The sequence below is a fragment of the Saccostrea cucullata genome, unplaced genomic scaffold, assembly GCF_032062105.1.
Source record: "Saccostrea cucullata isolate Sc308-1 unplaced genomic scaffold, CSIRO_AGI_Scuc_v1 ctg1775, whole genome shotgun sequence".
Lineage (NCBI taxonomy): Eukaryota > Metazoa > Mollusca > Bivalvia > Ostreida > Ostreidae > Saccostrea > Saccostrea cuccullata.
This window is the reverse complement of record NW_026922378.1, coordinates 142,317-167,432: the sequence shown is the minus strand read 5'-3', so window position 1 is coordinate 167,432 and position 25,116 is coordinate 142,317. Positions and strand designations below refer to the sequence as shown.

Below are 25,116 nucleotides of genomic sequence, written 5' to 3'. Positions count from 1 at the left end.
AACGCCATGTTCACTGAATAACGTTGTTTATTTCTTAAACAACTACATGTGCAAGGTGAAAATGTGTACATTGATGACACAGTTTAAATAATTTGTTTTTTAATTTAATTTGTTTGACAAAATGTCAAACTACCGAATACATATTTGTATTTTTTTTTCTTGCTCCTTTTAAAGAACTGTTAATGTTTAGGTCACGTACAATATTTACACGTACATGTAATATGGTATGCTAAAATAATTTTAGGCACATGATTGACACTGTTTTTTTTTTTACTGTAATTCAACGCAAAATTACAAAGATTTAATCTTAAAACACCAAGAAAAATGATGCAAGAATATACCGTTTTCTTAGTTAATTACATTCAATGCACTGTAAGTGGCAATAAGTGTAACGGAAACGACCAGCCATTTTATGTCGAAAATACTCGAATAAGCGGCGGAGTATACACTCAATTCTAGTCTGCATAAATAGAGCATTTTACAATAGAAATCATGTAACAATTTCCATATGTTTTAGAAGATGTTTTACTGTGAAGGTAAGAGTTGAGATAATGTATTTATGAATGTTCTATGTAATAGTTATAAGATATTTTTAAGTGTATACTTATTGTAAACAATAGTCCAGCTGCCTCTGGGGACGCAAAGCCTATCTTTACATTTATTATCTAACAATGGAAACAGTACATATCAACATGCTCTAGTCTACAACGTAAAATAACAGAGATCCGAACTTGTTTTTCTTACTTTATTACCGTTTTGAAACTAACAAACCGTTATATGCATTTATCAATATTGCAGAAGCTTTTAGTACATTATTTTTTTAAAGAACTTTTGTTTTCGATACAAGCATACAATACCCCCCCCCCCCCCCCCCCCCGGGCACGACGCCTATGAGACTAACAAGGTAAATAGACTTTCCATAAAACATGTCATTGTAGCTCAAAACATATTTATTGCTATCAACATGATATCATACGAAACAAAGAGGAAAACCTAGTTTATTGGTCAACAAGACCATAACGGAAACGACCAGTAATTTTATGTCGAAACCACTTGAATAGCAGCGGAGTATACATTATTTTCTAGTGTGAATAGCATTTTAAAAAATAAAAATCATTTAGCCCTATCCCTATGTTTTAGAAGATGTATTACTGGGAAGGTAAGAGTTTATAGAATGTATTTATGAATGCTCTAATTGAATAAAATATGCATGTGTACATGTGTAATACGTTCTGTAGATGGATTTCATTCCACGAGTAGGATAGAATTTTTTAAATCAATATTTTAACACATACAAAACATGAGAAAATATAATTTATTTAATAAAATGTTTCTCAAGTTAATTAATTCCATAAATTCCATATTAAAGTTCAAACTTTATAATTTTTTTTTTTTTTGGTATTCTTATTTTAGTTTCTCTTTTTATGCGCCTGGGTCGATAGATCCACGTGTATATTTATTTTGTCCTATACATTTTTTTGTTTGTATGTTTGTTTGAGTGTCTGTTTGTCTGCAAACCTTAACATTCACCATACCTTTGGAACCATGAAAGATAGAGACTTCATTTTTTGGTATCCATACTCTACTAATTAAGCTTTTTATAAATGACATCGAGGTCAATGACCTTGTGATTTTGACTGTGACCTATATGCTAACAATATTTTTTGTCTGCAAACTTTAATCTTCTCCATAATTTTGAAACCATGAAATATAGAGACTGTATTTAGTTCGGTACAAAACTAATTACGCTTTTTCAAATAACACAAAGGCAGTGACCTTGTTTCCTAGACTGTGTCATTTATGATAAATTTAGCTTTTTTGAACCTTGGCCATAGTTTTAGAACCATGAATGATAGAGACTGTATTTTTGGTATGCCTACTCTACTAATTAAGTTCTATCTGAGTTTCAAATAATACCAAAGGTAAAGAACTTGAGACCTTGACTGTGACCTGTATTCTAAAAATAGAATTTTTTTCGAAATTTGTTGCTGTCGGGCACATAGTATTCCACACAAACACATCTTGTTTTATTTTTAAAAAAGCCTAAAAGTATTTTACAACACCTTTTGTGAATAGAAAATATTTTTTGTCATTATGACAAATTTCACTTTCATTCAGTAGTTAATCAAATACATGTTAAATTACTTCACTGTTTAATTGTTTTACTTGTTCTGAAATATGAAGCTATTATGAAGCTTTCAAAAAAAATTATACAAATTCTCTATAAAGAGAGAGAGGGGGGGGGGTACGAAATAACCAGGATTTAATTGTTTTTTGCATCATTGTGACCGTTTCTAGATTCCCAAACAGTTTTTAAAGAGCCTGTTATTAAGTAAAACAAAACAATACTTGATTTTAATTAATGTATTTTAAGGCGCATTTTTAATCAATGTTAATGATTAAAATCTTTTTTTTTAAAAAGATATCGAGCAATGCATTAAATAGACATGTGTTTATTTGAGAATTATGAGTATTTTCTTTCTGTATACTCTGAGACATTTTCTATGTCTTAGAGAAATGAAGTATTCATCCAAATGATAAAAATTGAAGAGATACTCAAACATTTCCAGATGTATGTCAGAGAGATTGAAAGGCTCATTGTTTGCATGATTACATATGTTTTTAAAATGACACATGTGTTCATCGCAGTCACTTCACACCAGAGTAGATACTCGAAAAAATCGTACTTATTTTGCATTCCCACTTTTCATTGTTTTATCCTTCCTTCTTTCTGAGCTAATCATGTAAAAAATCCTTAAATATCAACAATTACCTGTTACCAATCCACCGGAATTTTCTCATCTTTTAATTGATCTTACATTTTATAAAAATTATATATTAAATATGTGTTTAATTTGTTTTTTGTTAATTTTGCCGGATAATTAGTTACTAGAAGAAAAAACATTGAAAAAAATCCCTCCAAGGATTCCTCTTATCAGTGGATTTCTGAGTCATCTTAAGCTTACTTGTACTTAGAGTGCCCAAAGTATGTATGCTAGGGTTGTAACATAAGTAAAGTGACACACATCCTGAAGCAGAAACAGTAAATATTTTGTCACAGTTTAAAATGTTTATTGAAGAACTTAACATGCATCACTGAAAACTGCATGCTTTTAAATGGAATTACAAAGAATTTCATTTTTAAATTAAGCACGGTCAGGTCACTGAGCTAAAGCTTTTTGAAAAACTTCATCTTACGACACAGATGATGAGTTAAACTTTTTTAAAGTAAATTTCAATTTCTTTTGTATCATTACACAATTAATCATCATCGCTTGCATGTACATGTAATTCAAATTTAACATTATGCAACTTTGTTTATTTTTTTGCCAATACAATATATGTTAAGCCAAATTTTGAATAACATCTTTCACAAAATAAATAAATCTGCCTCACACAGATATGTACAAGGAGCATGGTAAATTTATAGTGCAAAAAAACAATGCGCTGTTTTGCGCCGTTTTTCGACTTTTTGAGCCCCGTTGGGATCCAGGTTAGAATAAGTCCTCAGTACCCCCTTACTTGTCGTAAAAGGCGACTAAATTGGGCGGTCCTTCGGATGAGACCGTAAAAACCGAGGCCCCGTGTCACAGCAGGTGTTGCACGATAAAGACCCCCCCCCTTGCTCACAGGCCCTGAGTGCCGAGCATGGCCTAAATTTGCAGCTCTTCACCGGCAATGGTGACGTCTCCATATCAGTGAAATATTCTTGAGAGGGACGTTAAACAGTATACAATAAATCAATAAATCAATCGATTTTTTGTCGTATGATGATCGTAACTAACCCATACAAATCAAGATGTTTTTCTCTACCGAGATATCGCTTTTGTTTCCATTTTCGAATAAGATCCAACAAATTCCAAAATAACATAGTATATGTCTGTAATAATAGTATTTAAAGATTCCTAAAAAATACCGTTTAATGTTCGCAATTAACTTTTTTTATGCCCCCGTAAACGAAGTTTCGGGGGATTATATTTTTTGTTGTGCCCGTCTGTCTGTCTGTTGGTCTCTCTGTATGTCTGTTTATCCGCAAAACATTTGATCTAATGGAGCTATGACTTTCATATTTAACGTTTGTATTCCTTTATGACAAAGATTTTCTTTGGGTACAACTAAAGAACTGCAAACGATAGTATTGTTCTCCCGCCTACCTCCAAGTCAATTTTCAAAAACATATTCGATGAATATTTAATATTTTTATAGATAATTATATGAATTTTCATAAAACATTACTTATTTGGGGAAACAAAGAGAGATAACTTTAAAATTTTGGTAAAACTTGTGTTTTTCACTATAGAAATCAATGGAAAACGGAAAATATTTCTGAAACATCTCCCCCCGTGCCCCCTGTCAAAAAAATCCCTTTTACAGGTGGGATGGAGTGGTATTTCACAAATTCATACCAAAGCTTTTTGTGTGACACGGGGGGGGGGGGGGGATATGTTTATTCACAAAAACGATAAAAATTCTTATTTTCCACCAATTTCAAAGCGATATACAACTGAAACATTATATTTTATTTAAATATTTATGTTTTATTTATTTGCCTAAAACATAAGAAAAGATATAATGAACATTTAATCATATCCAAGACTATTTTAAAATACGATGATGCTTGAAACTCCGATTTCAATTGAAAAAATCGTCTACCCCCCTTTTTTTCAAGAGCTGGAACGATGGATAATTAACTGTTTAGCGCTGGTATAAAGACGATTTATCAATTTCCATTTAACTGTTCTTTGTATTAAACAAAGATTTTATGGCCATATTGCTATTGATATTGAATTAAATGGTTCCAAAATGTAGGCGGGAATCGGGAGTTAGCGTGCGTGTTTTTTTTTGACCTTTGGATCTTGACCTTCGAGTTTGACTCACTTTTACAAAAAAAAATTCCAAACGTTTCTTTGGTCATATCTTTTGATTAGAAGATACCAAGACTTTTATATTTCATATATATTTTTTCTGGAAAGACTTTTCAATTAGTAGCAACAACTTTGACCTTTTGACCTTGACCTTAGAGATTTCTGTTTAACTTTAACCTTGTCCATATCTTTTGAACGGTAAGGGCTAGGACTTTCATACTTCATATATGAAATCCTTCTGAAAAGACGCTTCAAAGAATACCAAGAACTTTGACCCTTTGACCTTGGAGTTTATTGTTTTTTTTTAATCAACCTTGACCATACTTTGTGAAGAGTTAGAACATCGGCTTTATTACTTCACATATTTAATCCTTGTAAAAAGGCCTTTCATATGACATCAAGAACATGTATTTGACCCTTCGGCCTTCTCCTTGGACTAGGGTCCATTTTTACACAAAATATCCTAACTTTTATTTTGGCCCTAATTTTTAAACGGTAGATACTAGGAATTTAATATTTCAAATATCAATTATATGTTGCAAGACCTTGCATTTCAAGCCAATTTTTTTTATCCTTTGACCTTGAAGATTTCTGTACTTGCAAAAAAAAACATTAACATGGACAATAACTTTTGAACGGTAGGGGCTAGAGGTTCCATACTTCACATATGCCATCCTTCTGAAAATACCTTTCATCGAATATCAACAACTTTCACCTTTAACCTTTACCTTGGAACAGCTGGTTCTATGGTTTTATATTTCACATTTGTATTTTTTGGGAAAAAGCCTTACTTAAAGTACCAACATTTTTTTCCTTAAAATACGCCAAGCACACTGCTTTGATATATTAATTAAAACATATATTGTGGCCATTAACTTCTTTCTTTAAAGGTTTGCATAAAAATTTAACAGGCTGAGATATTCCTATAATTCAACAAGTACAAAGGCTGGCAAATGAATTGACGATGAAAAGGAGAGCGATACTTTATGTTCTGCTGTTTTATTTTGCTTCTGAAGTAAGTTTATATTTACTATGGTAAATTATTCTGTACGTTTTTATTTCACATGGATTTTTCAAGTGCTCTATTGCTGTCTTTTTTTTCGTTCATTGTTATAAGACGAGCTAAGAACGATTATTTTTATTTATTTTCATCCTTTTCTCCGCGGTGGGTGGTCCTTTATGAATAAATTTTAGTGTTTATCATAAAAAAGCGAAAACAAATATGTTTCAGACTTTTTTTAAATCGGATATTGTCAAAATCACCGTAACCAACACAATTCATAGAATATCTAAAAATTATTAGCAAAATGGTTTGTAATGAAATATAGAAGTGTTATCATTTATAAAGCACACGTCTCCTAGGAAACCAGTCAAAATCCAGGGTAAAATTAAGTTTTTATCACATGTTGATTTTTTTTATCCTTTGGGACCCTTGCTCTGTCAAGAATATCAAGCAGAGTCGCCGAAGTAGCGCAGTGATCAGAGTGTCTGCTCTAGAGTCGCGACATGAGGAGTCGTTTTTTACGTCACGGGTTCGAATTGCACTGTGGGACGTGGAGAACTCTCCTTCTGATGAGGCCGTTTAGACCGAGGTCCCGTGTTGCAATAGCTGCTGCCACGAAAAAGACCTCTTGCTACTCAATGATCCTAAGTGCCGAATAAAGGACAAAATTTGAAGTTGTCCACCGGCAATTACATGGTTGCATCTCTCTACATGAGTGAAAAAGAGGGACGTTAAACAACATACATACACTGTTCAAACAAACAATATCAAGCAAACGAACTGTTTGCTAGTTATAATGAGAAGTTAACCTCATATTTATGAAATCTTCCCCCGCCCCGGATATAAGGATTCAGTTTAAGGGGACAGTGTAGATTTGGGCATATCTATAAAATGTGAGCATTTTCCCAGTTAAATTTTTATATCATGTTCAGGGAATTCTAACAGATAAGCCATTTGTATAATTGCAACGAGTAGTAAGCATCTAATTTACGTTATTCGATGTACCTTTGAGAGTCATCATAAAGCCTGAGCGAAGCAAGGGAGTGAAAACCACAAAACATTATGCACCTTTTACGAAAATGAGACAGTATCGCTAGAGTTTTGCATAAAATTACATATACATGTAATGCAGTATTTTCTACTACTTGACATTTAAGGGATAAGATTTTTTGCAATGTAATACAAGTTATAGGCATGATACTCATCAACTGATTTTTTTTAATATAAACTCCAAAAAAACCCATGCAATACCAATTTATGACAGAATTTGTCGTTGCGAGTGGAAGTTTGTCGTTGCGAGTGGAAGTAAGGTGTCAAGGCATATCTACTGTTTATATACAAGATGATGTCGCCACTTCATCTGCAGGTCCCTAGAAAGCAAATTTCACTTTGCCGTAATGAGGGTGTTCCAGCAATACATTATCAGTTTGGGGGAGTTCAACCTAAAAACTTCCTGAGAAAAAGGCACTAGACATTATTATTCAGGGGTCACAAGCAAATAGTATTGATTTTTTTTACCAGGTATTCCAACGAGGGGCCCAGGGGCCACAGCGCTCACCTGAGCACACAGGCTAGGAAAAAGCAATTATTCTCAGATCAGAAATGAAAGTTTACTGAGTTTTGAGGGGGGGGGGGTGGCTTAAATCTTAACTCCCCAGGGGTCATGATTTGAATATACTAGAATCTACACTACCTGAGGATGATTAAATATATATATCACTAATGATGGCTTTGAAGCACTTGAGAAGGAGATTTTAAAAGATTTCCCGAAATATTCTTATGAAAAAAATTGATCGACCATTTTGGCCCCTACCTTCCCCCAGTGGTCATGATTTGAACAAACTTGAATCTACACTACCTGAAATGATTCCACATGAGTTTCATCTTTTCTGGCCCAGTGGTTCTTGAAAAGAAGATTTTTAAAATTTGATCGGCCATTTTGGCCCCACCCTACCCCCGGGGGTCATGCTTTGAACAAACTAGAATCTACACTACCTGAGGATGATTTCATATAAATATCACTTATTATGGCTTTGAAGTACTTGAGAAGGAGATTTCAAAAGATTTCCCTATATTCTTATGAAAAACTTTGATCGACCATTTTGGCCCCTACCTTCCCCCGGGGGTCTGGGTCATGATTTGAACAAACTTGAATCTACTCTACCTGAGCTGATTCCACATTAGTTTTATCTTTCCTGTCCTAATGGTTCTTGAAAAGAAGATTTTTAAAGATTTTTCCTATATATTCCTATGTAAAACTTTGATCAGCTATTTTGGCCCCATCCTGCCCCCGGGGGTCACAAACATAAATCTACACTACCTGAGGATTTTTTCATTTGAGTTTCATGTGTCCTTGCACAGTGGTCCTTGAGAAGAAGATATTTAAAGATTTTTCTTATGTATTCCTATGTTAAACGTTGATCGGCCATTTTGGCCCCACCCTACCCCCGGGGGTCATGATTTGAACAAACTTGAATCTACACTACCTGAGGATGATTTCACATGAATTCTTATCTTTCCTGTCTCAATGGTTCTCGAGAAGAAGATTTTTAAAGATTTTTCCTATATATTCCTATGTAAAATTTTGATCGGCTATTTTGGCCCCACCCTAGCCCCGGGGGTCATGATTTGAACAAACTTGAATTTACACAACGGGAGGATGATTCCACATAAGTTTCAACCTTTCTGGCCCAGTGCTTCTTGAGAAGAAGATTTTTAAAGATTTTTCCTATATATTCCTATGTAAAACTTTGATCGGTCATTTTGGCCCCACCCTACCCCTGGGGGTCATGATTTAAACAAACTTGAATCTACACAACCTGAGAATGATTCCATTTGAGTTTCATGTTTCCTGGCACAGTGGTCTTTGAGAAGAAGATTTTTAAAGATTTTTCCTATATATTCCTATGTAAAACTTTGATCGGCAATTTTGGCTCCACCCTACCCCCAGGGGTCATGATCTGAACAAACTTGAAACTACACTACCTGAGGATGATTCCACATGAGTTTCATCTTTCCTGGCCCAGTGGTTCTTGAGAAGAAGTTATTTTTTTAAATGCCATTAATTTTTCTCTAATTCATAATTATCTCCCCTTGGAAAAAGGCGTGGCCCTTCATTTGAACAAACTTGAATCCCCTTCACCCAAAAATACTTTGTGCCAAGTTTGTTTGAAATTGGCACAGTGGTTCTTGAGAAGAAAATGAAAATGTGAAAAGTTTACAACGACGACAACGACTACGACGACTACGACAACAACGACAGACAACGGACAAATTTTGATCAGAAAAGCTCACTTAAGCCTTCGGCTCAGGTGAGCTAACAATCTATGGGAATTCACATGGGTACAAATTGCGCTCCGTTATTAGCAGACCTATTTTTGTATTCATATGAAGCAGAATTTATGCAAAATCTTATGCGTGAAAAGAAAAAAAAACACTTGCTGTGGCCTTCAATTTAGATATATCGACGACGTATTATTAATTAACAATTGTAATTTCCATTCCTACGTCGATACGATATGTCCTGGTGAGCTTGAGATAAGAAATACCACAGAGTCCGACACTTCTGCTTCATACCTGGATATTTTACTTGAAAAAGACACTAATGGTAATCTAACAACCAAGCTATATGATAAACGTGATGACTTTAACTTTTCTATCGTCAACTTCCCTTACTTATGCAGCAATATACCTTCATCACCTGCATATGGAGTATATATATCTCAGTTGATTCGATGCGCAAGAGCATGCTGTACGTATGAACAATTTCCTAAGCGAGGTAAATTATTGACAAGCAAGTTGATGAAACAAGAATATCAACAGTCTCGTTTAAAGTTATCATTTCGTAAGTTCTATGGTCGATACAATGGCCTTGTCAGCAAATACAATTTATCATTGAGTCAAATGTTGACTTATGTTTTTCATACCATTTGTTAGTCCATTATTTATACACAGAATTGACGACGGATCTTTTCTGTTATTTCCTGATCATGACAACGAGCAGACTGGTCGGCAGGGGATGCTCACTCCTCCATGGCACCTGATCCCACCTCTGATGTTTCGGAGGTCCGTGTTTGCTCTGCTCTTATTTTGTATATTGTTCAAAGGACTTTGAGGTTGAATACTGTTCGTGATCTCCATATCTTTCTTAGTATTTTGCTATATCTGCAAATAAATGAATGGAGATGGAAGCTATTCTTCGGGTGCCTGCGGTATTTATTTATATAATTGTATTTTCTTGAATAATTGTATATTTTGTAACGATACAAATATCAAACTTACAGGTGATACCACAGTATCGCTTTCCTGTTCAAGAAGTTGATTCCTGTCCCAAAAACCAATGGGAGTGGTACACAGCTGGAGCCCGACTTAACTGTTCTTATGATGAAAACAACATACTACAGTATCTATGCATTCCAAACAAGAACATAACAACTCTTATCGAGTTTTGTTATGACAGAACAATGGAACTTATCGAAAAAGGTTTACACTACAAGTTTTTATAAACAGTTGCACAATTCCCTTTGATTCATATCGTATTTCTGGATTTTAACACTAATAGGAATGTGATTTGTTTAGCTATTGTAAAGCCAGAGAAATACATCCATAAGTTTGAACAGAAAAGCCTCTTGGGAACAAATTAAAGGAACCCTTGTTTATCTTAGGGGACTATAAAATATGTTGTACAGTATTTAGAATACTTTGCTCAAGCTTTCAGTCGACGAAAACGGAATGCTAAAATGTACCAGAAGCTAAGTCAAATATTTTTCTATAAAAATAACTATCATAACTTTATCTCAATTAAAAAAGTCATATCTTAGTATTTGATTGATTGATTGATTATTGTTTTACGCCGAATCGGCAATATTTTAGCCATATATGCGGCAGAAAATTTGCAAGAATAAAAGTAAATACATAATGATGGAGGAAATTTCCGACAAAATTTTGATTTTCATTAATGTTAAAACTATATTTTTCTTGCTATTTCATTCGTAAAGTAAAGATCTATATCATATTGTATGAAATGCAATTGACAAAATATGAAAGAAAACTATTCAAGACAAAATGTCTCAGTAATTTGATTCTTGACCTCATAAAATTTTATACCTTCTGAATAAGGGTAGCAAAAGTAAACTGAGGCTAGGCTTTTAAAAAAATAGTGTAAAGATCTTTAAATTGAGCTTTTTGTAATATTATATTGAAAAGGGTAAAAATAAGAAAATTGACACGGGAAAATCTGACCCGAACAAAAAAGAACAATAGTTTATTTTAATTCAGCAATAGAAATCCATTCGTTTTGAAATTCGTTAATTTATGTTGACTGCAATATGAAAGTGTGAAAAACTGAGGTATTTCAGATAAATACTCAAGGACCACTAGTATAAAGTGTAGGTAATTGACCCAGTTATCTGAAAGTTATTGATAACAATATAATCATAGGTGAATTAAAAAAGTGGTTTTTTATCGGTGGATTTTTTTCACTATCTGCGTAAACGTCATCCTTAACATAACATAAAGGGATTAGCGTTGTTTAACTGTTAATGAGGTGAACAAAGATGTACAGTAAATATTTAAGTAAATGATAAGAAACATATCATTGAATTGTTCTAATTTTCAATTAATAATCTTATGATGAAATTCAACATGTAAATCTTTGAAAATATCATTTTGATTTTTGAAATGATTTTTTTTTTTGTGACTTTATGACAGTACATTGTAGTAGATAGGAAAAACTATTTATTTTATACTTTGCATTTAAAATAATTTATTTTAAATCAACTTTATAATCATTAACCGTATTTTGATTTTTGAATCATAAACAACAGTTTTTGAACATTGATTTTATTACTTTTTGCTTTGATTTCTTAGTGTTAGTGTTAATAACTTATGTTGCAAAAAAGGTATGACAATTTATGAAAATGTATTGTGAAGCTTTATGCCTTTTGAATCCATGTTGATTTTGTTATCAATTAAGGAAACGCCAAGATGCACTGAGTATCTGCATACAGGATTTATTAAAGTTATATGGTGGCTCTCAGGTACAGAGCCATTTAAAATATATGGTTTAACATATTTTGGCTCTATCCCCGAATGCCAACATATTATCATAACTTTATATTCACACAAATCTCTAAATTCTTGGTATTACTACTTTGGGCTTTTTACTGTTATCATGAAAGTTTTTTTTTAATTAAATTTATAAGATATACTGAAAAAAAACATATTGACTGTTACGTATGTCTGATATAAAATATATCCTTTACTTTTTAACAGGAAATTGTCTCCTTTTGTATCCTCCTGGAAATCTAACACAAGTTAGCTGCACGAAGTTTAGAGTTGGATGTCCTGAGCAAGACTATCTTAGCAGTGATATATTTATATGTAAGTAGCGACATGACAAGTGTTTTTTTTTTTAAATAGAAAATATTTTCTGTGGGTTTTATTATTCAATTCATTTCAGTTATAGTGACTTATGAAAAGAATGACTGCACTTAAGCTATGAGAGTTGGATCCCGATATTTGAGCAAATTAAAATTCAAAAACTCATTAAATGTATGTTTTGAAGGTATTAAACAATGTCTAAAGAGCAGGTTTTGGTATATTATATATCATGAAATTATTAAATAATGCCGAGCAACACTAGCTTTTAAGACGGGGGTCTAACAGTTTTGTCACATTTCTAGTGTTTTTCATATGCTTACTAGTGTTCAACGACATTGTTTACATAGAACTGCAACTTAGCCATTGGTCTCATTTGCACAAAATATATATTTCGATTTAAACTTATACATATCCAAAGGACAATGTTGGCCAAGTTGCAACTCATATCTAATTTAAAAAAAATGTCCCCAAACTAAGGTCGAGATAGCTGCAAAATTAACCGGTCACCGAGCGTCAACGATTAATATTATAATCACATTATTCACGTGAATTTCCGCTGTTCGATACGCTAACGCTTTCATGGAACATTTCATTGTATTTAAGTTTCTGTTGTGACAGTATCTACCGTACTACCAATTTAAAACTGTGGGAGATTTTTGTGCATTTAATAGGGTTAGAAGATAATATATCTCTTTTTTAACTTTATACTTTTCATTCGGAGTGTTTTGAAAGAATTCTAGGGACAGTGTATTTAGTAAGTATACGTATAAGCTTATGTTACCTCTGTATTATGGTCTGCATGCGAGACATCTACCGCATCCCTATTAGTATAATTTATTTATTGTGCACCATAAAATCAACATTATCTCTCTTTCTTCTCCATTTAAATTCGTAGTGCGAAAAAATCATATGTGGTAATGTTTACATTCCACATCCATACAAGGTAAATTATTTGCAAATACCTTAAATTCGAAAGTTGTCCCGTTAATATTTCCGGAATCTAAGGCTTTTACATGTTCTTTTCAATTACATTGTCTGTAATTGTTGATTGATTGATTGATTTATGTTGTTTAACGTCCCTCTCGAGAATTTTTCACTCATATGGAGACGCCATCACTTGCCGGTGGAGGGCTACAAATTTTGTCCTATGCTTGGCACTCAGGGCCTTTGAGCAGTGAGGGATCTTTTTCATGCCAGCACCTTCTGCGACACGGGACCATCCGAAGGACCGGTCTCCACGTCCCACAGTGGGATTCGAACCCGCGACATAAGGATTGACTCCTTACTTCGCGACTCTAGAGCAGACGCTCTAACCACTGCGCCACGCGGGCGACTGTAATTATTGAAATATGTATGACAAAAAAATCTAGAAATAAATATCAATAGCATATGCTTGCACATTAATCATAGATTACTTTAGCGATATATTGTAATGTTAAGCTTAAAATGGGTAGCCGAAAAGGTTCCAAATGACGTAGTCAAGTGCACTCATTCTTTATCATGAATAAGGCCTTCTTAATAAGGGGATAGACAGACATGAATATTCCTCATACCCACACTTTCTTAAGAAAGTTTTAATATATTGTTGTTACTCATGTCCGTCCGTCCGTCTGTTTGTCACACTTTTCTTTCCTGAACTCCTTCTACATTTTACACAGTAGCCTAATCATCTTTAAGGAGATGGATGGTTGTGTCATGTAGATGTGCAATTTTAAGGTCTTGGAATTTTGATATTTTCTCCGGGGGGTCAAATGGGGGTCGAAAAAGACGTTTTTAAGTAAAAAGCCCCGTCTTCCCTGAACTCCTCCTAAATTTTAAATAGTAGCCTTATCATCTTCAGGGAGTTGGTTGATGGTGTCATGTTGACGTGCAGTAAGGTTTCGGAATATTGATTTTGTCCATTTATAGAGTAGCCTAATCATCTTTGAGAGAGTTAAATATTTTGAAAATGAATTAGGTCAAACATCAACTTCAAGGGGTAAAAAACAATAGCATGCTGGGAAACATCTTGAATTCTTAAGAGTAATGTACATGTCAAATGTGAAAGTCACATCTCTTCTCAATCAAATGTTATAAGCAAATGCAACAGTTTTGAAAAGAAGGTTAAGCTTCAAGGTCAAGTTCACTGAGTTAAAAATCTTGATTTATTTGGAAAGATCTTATTACAGGTAAAAAATTCTCGTGGATGTATAATATGAATGCCCTGATTTTTCTCTTTCAAAATGATGAAATAAAAACAATGTGATTTTTTTGCAAGTAGGTCAAATTTCAAGGTCACTGGTAAAAAAAATCATGCCATTGTCACAGGTAAATACTAATACATATGTTAAATATGGATGCTTTGTCGCTTCTCATTCAATAGATATGACCGTGATCCCAAGGTTAATTTTTTTGTTAAAGATGGACAGGCTGAAATACAAATGTACACATTTCTATTAAATTGGTTTAAATTGGCACTGTGGTTCTACAGAAGAAAGTAAAAATGTGAAAGGTTTCCAATTTAACAGACGAAAGACAGTTGTTATGTGATTAGGAAACCAGAAAAGCTAAATTGAGCTAAAACGTTTGAATCATAAGTATTTTGAAAGGGCTACCATGGTTATAGAGTATTTGAAAAGCTTTTTTCATGCAATTATTTGAGAAGCTGAAAAGATATGACATGTATCCATTGTTGAAAAAACTGAACATTTCAGAAAACAATATGATTGAAAATAGTTAATCAGGTGTTTTGAGTAGCAAAATAAAACTAGTAAACTTTTATAGCTATTACAAACGCAGAACTTAGCAATTGTGAGATGCACACCTTTTCAACTCTTATAATAATTATTTTTTAAAAATATATATCTTCATTTCTGATTTAAGGGAGAACAAGAGATACATGTTTTATGTTTTTTATTAGTAATTTGTTAGTTTGTTGTGAAAACATCTCTCTCGGGAATTTTTTCCTCATATGGAGACACCAACAACTAAAAATAATAAAGGTGCCCCCGTATGGCAGCTTATGGCAAAGGTTAAAGTTTTTCAAATGTATGTCAAACTCAAAGGTCAAGGTCAAAGGGTTAAATTGTTGGTATGAAAAGAAAGTCTTGTCACAAGGAATACACATGTGAAATAAGAAAGCTTTAGTACTTCCTATTCAAAAGTTAAACTTAGTTGCCAGGGTTAAAGTTTTTTAAGGTGGGTCAAACTCTAGGGTCAAGGTCAATCATATTTAAATCTGTTGAAAGTTAACAATGAATACACACGTTAAGCATGAACTCCCTAGCATCTACTGATCAAAACTAAGGCGAGAATTAAAGTTTTTCTTGTAAAAATGGGTAAAAAACCAAGGTTTAGGTCAAGAGATAAAGAGGTAAAAATTGGTGGTACCCATATTAAAGGTCTTGTGACAAGGAATTAATCTATGAAATGTGAAAACCATGTGTATAGCCCATCCCACTTAAATTTTATGGCAGGGTTCTCCACATTTGAAAAGTTAACCATGGAGGAAGCTACGCGAAGGCGAAATCTGGCCGAAAACCCTAATGCATCTTAGACTTCCTAATCTTCATTAATCAATGATTGGTTTTACAAATTTTTAACTTACCCACTGCAATACAAACGAATGAAATAACTAACACTATTTAAAGTTAAAAAAAATAATTAAATTGAAAAGGATTTATCCTGTATCTAACTTCACAAATGCACCAATATTTGCCCAAAACTGTAGTAACCTTCTGAAGGAATTTAAAGAAAAAATGTTGATACAGGTAGCCAGTAACCATGGCATTTGATTACTAGTTATAAGAATTGTAGCCAGTTGCATGAAATGTTTTGTTTCAATATGACTAAAACTGAGAACGGGTAGTGTTTTTTTAAGTTAACACACAAAAGAACATTTAGACCAGTGTCCTTTTTTTCCTAAACGTTTTATTTTTCTAGATATTGCATTAATCACCCAGTATTGTTCTCTTTCCCACGTGCCCAAAGCTACAAATAGCGCCATGCGACGTTTCATAACAACGGGTAGTAACTCTAAAACTAAGACGGCGATTGAGACGCAGGCCATGTTCACATTTTATCAAAAAGCTAATATATTTAAAGCTTAAGGGGGATGTCCGGCCACCTTTAGTGCAGTGAGAACAAAATGTATACATTTCTTCAAATGGCTAAAATACATTATATTTTGATCAAATTTGAAGTCGTTATGATCAAGATACAATAAATATGCATAACTGAATGCATGTTGTGTATATATAATCCATCCTTTTGCAGAAAAATGCTTTTGATATGCTCCTTAGAACTGCACAGCTACAGAATTTAGCAAAGCCTTAAAAAATCCAAAAAAGTATGCAAACTCTGCATTAATATTTTCTCTACAACCATTTTTTGAGAAAATATCTAAATTTTGAACTTTTAAATGATAATTTCAAATTCAAAAGAAGGTACCGTTATTTTCAAAAAGAGTGTAAAGAACCATGAAAGTAGTTCATGGATAGCAGCACGTGGTCTATTTTTAGTAAAGAATTTTGTTTTCCAGACCTCTTCTTAATATGGAGGGACATAACAATCTTTAAATGTAGAAGAGAATTACAGTTGAAAAATATTTTAAATAATATTAACAGGAAAGGTGTTATAGTGTGGCTTGAAGTAATTTACTTAGTATTATTATCGAACAGGTGTTAAATAGTGTACGTATTGATCTAATAAAAATCTTAAACTCTTTGATTCCAGGTAAGGAAAAATGGGCACCATCAAAGTTAAAAATTAAGTGTTTGTAAGTTTGTCACAGATAACTTATATTATCTATCAAAGTTTTAATTATCACCAATGGAACACAAAGAAATTAGACACATAAAATCGATATGAATGACCTTGTTTTATTACCTACTAGTACGAGGGGTGATAAAAAAAGTTCGCGAACTATCCCTATATCTATAAAACCACAATTCAGATTAGAAACATAGCCAAACACAAGTTCTATTAATACCATATGCTGAAGTTTTGCTCCTTGTTTGTGACGTCACAGTCTGAAAAAGGGATGTTTTTTTGATTAAGCAATATGCTATCAAAGACCTCCAATTTACACTTTGAAAAATACTTGAATATTTCAACAATAATATACTAGTAACTATCAAATACATAAGATATCGTTTACTTTTTTATCACCCCTCGTATACTGTGTCAAACAAACATGTATTTTCAATTTTCATTACAGCGGAGCAACATTTGAAAAGGAATGAAATCATTCAGAGTGGGTTAGGAGATTTAATGATTAAAAAAACTTTTTTTCTATTTGCCCATATTGTCAAAATTACAATTTTAAAAAGTAAAGAAAAAAAAATCAACATAATTAAATATTTTATACCATCTTTAAAATGACGTTTTATGGTCCTCCAAACTCAGTGAATAATTATTGGGTCCGTATTTATAGGTGAGAAAAAAATTCCTTGAAATTTAAACATAATTGTTGACGGAAGAAAAAGAAAAAAATATCGTGTAATAGAACACCCCTACTAATGTTATTGTGATTTAAATTCAAGACACGTGGTATAGGTTGATCTATTCAAAGGTTATAGGGTAGAACCGGTTTTATAAATAAAATTGGCAGTAAACATGAAATTGCTATAGCCTGTTTCTTTTGAAAACATGTCCTGCAATAAATGTTTCCAGACCTTTCTGAAAGACTTTAATGATTTTCAGCAGAAAAAGGGTGGCTAAAGGAGGGGGTGTTAAAATAATAATATATCATATACTTTTCGGCGAAAATTAGAGCTCAGTAGTGACCGATTCGCTGGTAAAAAAAAGTGCATAATCATCTACACTGACAAACCTTTGTTTGCCTTATATGGCTATTTTTATAAATGCACACAGAGGATCTTACCACGAGGAACTGACCAATCGTTGAGTGAATAGCAACGCTTACACCAAATATATGTTTACATTTCACTTCGAACACGTAGTTCATGTCAATCTACGATCATGTTAAATGGACTGCAAAAAAAAAAAAAAAAAAAAAAAAAAAAAAGATGTTCAAGATTACGAACAAAATACAAAGATACGAAACTATGAAAGATGTTACGGGCGTTTTTAATTTGTTGTTAAATGGAAATATATTTAATTGAATGTAGTTTGCGTCTAGTTCAGAACACCAGCGCTTCAAGGGTAAGGAAAACGAGCAGCATCTCATGCATTTAAATGGACAAAACTTTGTTTACGTTCGTGATCACGTGTTCGGCCTGGGAATTCACCTGGCAATTGTATTCACCGATAGTACAACAGAGGAATACAGACGAAAATGCCTTTGGAGTATGACTTTCAGATACCTAGACTTCCGCCGTTTATTTAACAAATGAATTGTTTGTCATTATGAGCATGAAAATAATATTTTTAAAAATGTTTTTCATTTACCATAAGTTTTTCCTTTTTTAAGCGTAAAATTCCTGTAGTATTCGTAGTAACCCATAATGCAATACTCATTCAGCTGATTGGTCAGTTAAAATCATGCTGGTGCCACATTTGCTAATCTAACGCCAAAAAATAAAGTCCCGGTTCCCATAAAAAAATATTTATCCAAAAAGAAATTTTAATTCATGACTGCAGAAAATTGTATTACAGAGAAAACTTATTTAAGTTTTAATGAATGTCGGGGAGATTGATTGATTGAGGTACATTTCTACAGACATTATCAGCTGATTCTAGGGTGGTGAAAACTGAAACGCAACATAACTTTTCTGTTTACCATGCCTCCACGTGCTAGTCACTTCCTAGCCACATTTCCGTGAATAATTTACCCTATCTCGCTGAAGTCTCGCTAACTCTCGCCAGAGCCACTGCCAGAGCTACTCTGAACTCATCGGGTTTTAAAATTTGCAGAACACCGAAAAATAAAAGGTTCCGAACACATTAGTAGGGGTGTAGAATGTAAAAAAAAAAAGAGTCGGGCCATTTCTAGGCAGTAGATCGGGAGAGAGGGCAACTAAATATTTTTATAACAAGTGGTCTTATAAGGCTAGGACATGTTCCATCACAATTTGTTTGATCTTTTTTGAAAAACAAAATATATATAGGATTTTCGGTGTTGGGGGTGGGGGTGGGTGGTGTGTGTGTGTGTGGGGGGGGGGGGGGGGGTAGCCACCCACTTTTTTTGCGATGATAGACATAGCATGTGCAATGGACCTTCCTTTGCAAACATCGTGCTCGCTTCTAAGTTTCAAATAGAAACTACTCATTATATTTTATCAAGCTTCTAACTTCTAAACAAAATAGACATATGTACCAACTTTTCGAATGTAAGACATGTAAATACAATTTGTTTTTCATGCACCGCATATTGTTTAACATTTTCAAATTAAATGCTAAGCATGCTCCCTGCATTGCCCCATTTGAAAAAAAAACTTCTATCGCCACAGAAAAAAGACCCGCCGTAAACCCATATGTTTAGAACATTTTTTTCTTCTTGAGTTTTAAAGAAACCAACAAATTATCAAGACTTAGTCCATGAAAAATTAAATATAATCATGGTAATAAATGGATCTATCCACAGCAGATATATGCACATGCTGACCACGTGCTCAGTGGAATAATATTAACGAGGAAACTCGAGCTGTAAACAGAACAGTTTTTCCCGATTTGCTGGAGTTGGGTTAATAAAATCTCGTTTTTTCATTAATCAGACAATGTGATGCAACAAATAAAAGTAAGAAGCAATATAACCTAATGATTATTACTTAGTAATTTCTTGTATTGATGTTATTATGGTCGCATTTATTCTAAAATCAATGTTATTCGAACTCGGTGTGGCAGAGGAATGGCGGACGAAATAAACACATGGCCTCAGGAAGACACCCATATGAAAAATCAAATTTTCAAGAATTATGGATAATGACAAGAAAAAAGCGAAACAAATGGTTGTAGCCATACTACATGTATCAATGAATCAAACTTACACCATTTTCAATGCATTTATCATCTCGTGAATGCTGTAGCTGCGCAGTTCTAACATGATTAATTTCCTCCTAATTAAAACAAAATAAACTTAATTGTTTACTAATTTTGGTCTCTAACAGTAGGTTATTAGTGCCTTAGCACTTTGAGTAACTTTGGGCTAGTTTAGTAGAGTATTGAGCGCATTCTTGGTATTTCTTATTTTACACCAGACTAGACACAATATGGCTTGTACATCCCCCTTAAAAAACAGAGCATGGGATATTGATTAAATACAGAGGAATATGAAATTTTTACAGAGTATTTTTTTCTGGCACAGAAACTTGAATCGCAAGCAAACGATTATTGTGTTCGTAATACCCGTTATACAGTTAATTCTCGATAAACCGCCACCTTTTGTAATTTAGAAATCATGGCGGTATAACGAATTTGGCGATGATTTGAATTTCCCATATTTTAGGAAACAAGAAGTAGAGTTACCGTTCTTAGAAATACCATGAAGCGTTTCTATTCTTATAATTACATGTACATGTATATACAACATATTCCTAAATTTTAAATACTTCAAGTAATTTTTTATATACAATTTCTTTAAAACAAAATGTGCAGTTATGAAATAAAGACATGTACATGTGCATTTATGTACATGTAAATCGGCACGTCTGATATTGAAAAAAACATGCTGGGTCGATCGTCGTGATATATTGCTGACAGTACGTAAAATATTTTCTTGAATAAATTTATTGTTTATGGCATCATTATTCGTGAAACATTAACAATTTATACCGTATAATTATTTTTAAGCAAACTTTGCATTGTTTAAAGCACTGAGATCATCAAAAAAAAAAATATCGTAATCGGCGTACTTTTACAACTACCGCTTTCGTGGCGAAGCCGTGACTAAATGATTTCTTAAACAAAACAACAGAACAGAATCATTGTAACAGTTCATATTAAAATTATTTGTTCATTTAATTCTAATTCAATTATTTAATTGCGTGTACCATGTCTGGCTTTGCATGCTTTACAACAGGGACAGCATCAACCAATTAGCCGCGCTTCACTGACCGCACGCACCTGTGGCGGTATATCGAGATAATTGACACTTAAAAATGGACGTTTGTTTTGAAAACAGGGTGGCGGATGGCGGTATGCGAATTTGGCGTTATAAAGAGAATTTTATATAGCAGGAAAAACGTTCTTGGGAAATCATGGCGGTATAGCGAAAATGGCGATGAATCGAATGGCGATAATTCGAGAATTGACTGTATATCTAATCATGTAGTGAACATGTTGAAGTTTCCGAAAATTATTTACATGTGTACAGGATAATTAACTCTCAAAATATTGATCATTTGATTGACTCTCCATTGATTGTCACTCTTCACAGCATAGTCTGATTCTATAACGACGTGTTTGTTTAGCACAGTCAGCATTCCAGGTGCACAGCAGTCGTAGTATAAACACAATTAACTGCTCAAGTCATTAAAAAGGTAGGTGTCAGAACTGAAATGCAGAAAAATTTAATCATGGCAGATGCCGATTTTAACCATGGCGCAGCTCGTTTAACCATGGTGCACATAAATTTAACCATGGCGGGCCTCCATGGTAAAACCCCTTGTGGAGACCCTGTATGGGCAAGGTTAAAGTCACTGCGGACAAACAGACAGACAAACATAATTTAAACAAAATATGTATATAGCCAAATCGGAAAAAAATCTACTATATAGGAGTCACAATATCAATTGTAATTTCAGGGACAGGGAGTGGCTAGGGAGATTGGATTCCCTCCTGGAATTTTCTTTGTTATTTAAATAAGACTATATAGTGAAACAAATAAAAATGACTTTGGGCATCCTCCCCCTTATAAATCATTGAACCCACGATTGTTTTTATTTTGTTTATTTGCTTGCAAATGTTTTTCTTTGGTTGTCAGCAAATTCTGGGCTGGATTTTTTGGACTGAGGTGTGAACCCCCCTCCTAAAAAAACATTCTGGATCTGCACCCTTAACTGAATGTCACATCGACAACGGGAGATAATTTCACAATGTGAAATTCGTCTACTGTGGCACGCGATGATCTTTGACCCTTTTTGAACTTAAACCTAATCATTTACATTTCGGTTTATTTTACCCCAGTCTATATTTAAACTTGTACTTACTGACTAAAATGGGTCCTGTCAACTTCATGAAATATAATCCAAGTATAACACAAAATGAATTATTTCAGTAAACGCCACACACACCATGTGCTATCCCATTCGGTAAACCTTGACTGATTCCGTCGCCTAAATCATATGAAGTACGAATTGGCCGAGGTGTGCCGAGTGGTGCTTAATCTAAAAATATGATAATGGGTGACGCAAACCAATGTGATGTAGAAATTTTCCAAAAGGTGTTTACATGTAAACATGTCTAGTTCAAGAACAAATTTTAAAATACACATATAATTCATAACAAACGATGTGTTCACATAATTTTTCCATCTAGCCTTAAAAAAACAAACAAAAAAAAAAAACGTACGTATCGTGATGATGTGTGTGTATGTGGGTGGGTGGGTACCCGGGGGTGATAAGTAAATTTAAAAAAGTTCCAATTATGAGCAAAACATTTATCAAATTCTTATTTACATCATTAATTAAATTCTGTTTTTTCAGACTGGCAATGAATTAAGCATATCAAATACATATAAGAGGCTCTGAGTCATAGATCACACAGTCACAGGGTCTTAGAATTTCATACTCAATTTGACAAATACGTGTACTGTGTAAATTATAGAATTAATTTGACTTTTTCCTTTCAACGCCCAATATGTGTGTGTGTGTGGGGGGGGGGGGGGGGGGGGTGTGTTTAGAGGCAAACACCTTAGTGCATGTATTACTGTCTCTTGAAGGCATCTAATTAAAATTTTCAGCCATTTAAACGATTCATGATTTCTTTAATGTATACGTGTATCATGTCATTATATTTATTTCATGATACATTTTTTTCCTGAAGAAAGATAATTTTGACAAGTTGTATTCACTGAAAAGCTTAATCCATTAAACTATTTTTAGTATCTGTATTACTAGCTTTGTTTTAATTTTATACTGCATTCCGAATTGTTTTTTTAAAAACAATTCAATCGCGATTAATTATACTTTGAAGTTTAAAAATCACAAATAGTGAGTTAAAACATCAATAAACTTTTATTTGAAATGAAAAATTGCCAATAATAAAATTTGCTACATGTTTGAACACTGCATTGAAAAAAGTATATTAATACATATTTTGTCATTGCTTTATTGTTATAATATTGTTCTCGTTATTTCAGATTTGTATTGTTTAAAAATAAACAAAATCCACGTCATTGATGTCACACTCCCACTCCACTTACCAACTTTGGTGTAAGTTATATACCAGTATATACGTTCATACATGTAATCAATATAATTTCAAGAAATTTTGGTTGCAGATTTATTCAGCATTATAAATCATGTCTGAAATTTTTTCAGAATTCTTATGAAAAATTCTATGAAATAGAAACAGGTTCACAAGAAATATTTTAAAAAATAGATGATCTGTCCCATGAAAAAGGGACTCCATAAGGCACCGATGACCTCTTTTTTTTCAATGAATTATGATGGCGTACACAGAAAAATAATCAGAGATACGTTATATTATTCAGATTAATTTCTGAGTATAAGTAATCAAAGATTAAGAAAATATTGAATTATCGTTAAATCACAAAGTATGCATAGAACATGTACAGTGTGTATATAGTAATGCATCATGAACAATTTTACATGTGCATGATGCATGATGTTGATGAGAATATCTTGAATAGTTATTTTAAAACTGAAATTGAAATTCTAATGCAGCTGATTACCTCTCCCTAATATGTATAAGAATTTTAGGCTGGATAAAAATAATGAATTTCTGAGCTTAACATTAATTTTAGGAAAAAAAGTAAAGACAGAGTAACAAGAATGACTTAAGTCCAAAACTGTTATTGCTGTTCAATATATTCCCCATTAATATGTGTGAGGAAATGTGGATTGAAAAAATATCTTTAATAATTTCTTTATAACCGTTCTAAACACTATGTTTTTAAATGAGGTCAAGAAATGCCTAGGTCCGAAAATGTTGATGGAGTTGAATATCTCATATATTTGTTTCACAACATGAAATTTGATTACAGTATAATATTTACATTTGCCAATAGTTTTCTTAGATGAAACTGATGAAGAGAAAATATGTTTAATTCTATATGAACTTTACCTGGGGTTCAAAGGTCATAGCGCGACTGAATTCGAATAGCAGGGCCAGATATTATCTTGTTAACATATATTATATACTAAGTTAAATGCGATGAAATAGATAAAATAACTGAAACATAAATATATTTTTCTTTCAATAAATGTTAAATAGACTTTCCTTGGTTGTGAATAATGTTTGAAATACTATAATTAATCTAAAATCGCATTCACCCTTTTAACCAGAAATTCCTATGAGGTCAGTCGTTATATAAACTAAAACAGGAGATTTCACCGCTTTTGACTTTAAATATATTAAGGCAATCTCTCACCAGAGGGCGTTTTACGCTCATCGCTCCAACACGTGTAGGCGGAGCGCGCCCTCTGGTGAGAGATTGATATTAAGGATCCATAATAAAGTAAGATTAGTTCTCAGTATGGATCATTGTTTTTACATTATAGGCAAAGATTTTCTCATGTGGACTTCTGAATATATTTGTAAATATTCAAATGTTGGAGCTAGACAAATTTTCAAGATCAAATGACTTCTAGGTCGTTGTGCGTTACAACATAACAATACGGTGACCCGTTCGTGTAATAAATGCAGTTTACATTTTTACTCAAAATTAATGTATCTCAAATGTAAATATAAGTCGTAAACAACAATGTAAAAAGTAAACTTGGAAAAAAAATTAACTTAGTTGAT

The 25,116-nt window shown here is 33.1% G+C and overlaps 1 protein-coding gene across 1 annotated transcript; it reads left to right on the top strand.

Moving 5' to 3' along the window:
- Positions 1-398: 398 nt before the first annotated feature.
- On the top strand, positions 399-23,565 carry LOC134261696 (uncharacterized). The gene is made up of 5 exons (XM_062744106.1): positions 399-536; positions 5,777-5,880; positions 10,152-10,350; positions 12,142-12,249; positions 23,489-23,565. The coding sequence occupies exons 2-5, from the start codon at positions 5,830-5,832 to the stop codon at positions 23,563-23,565; spliced, it is 435 nt and encodes a 144-aa protein (XP_062600090.1). The 5' UTR covers positions 399-536; positions 5,777-5,829.
- The last annotated feature ends 1,551 nt before the right edge of the window (positions 23,566-25,116 follow it).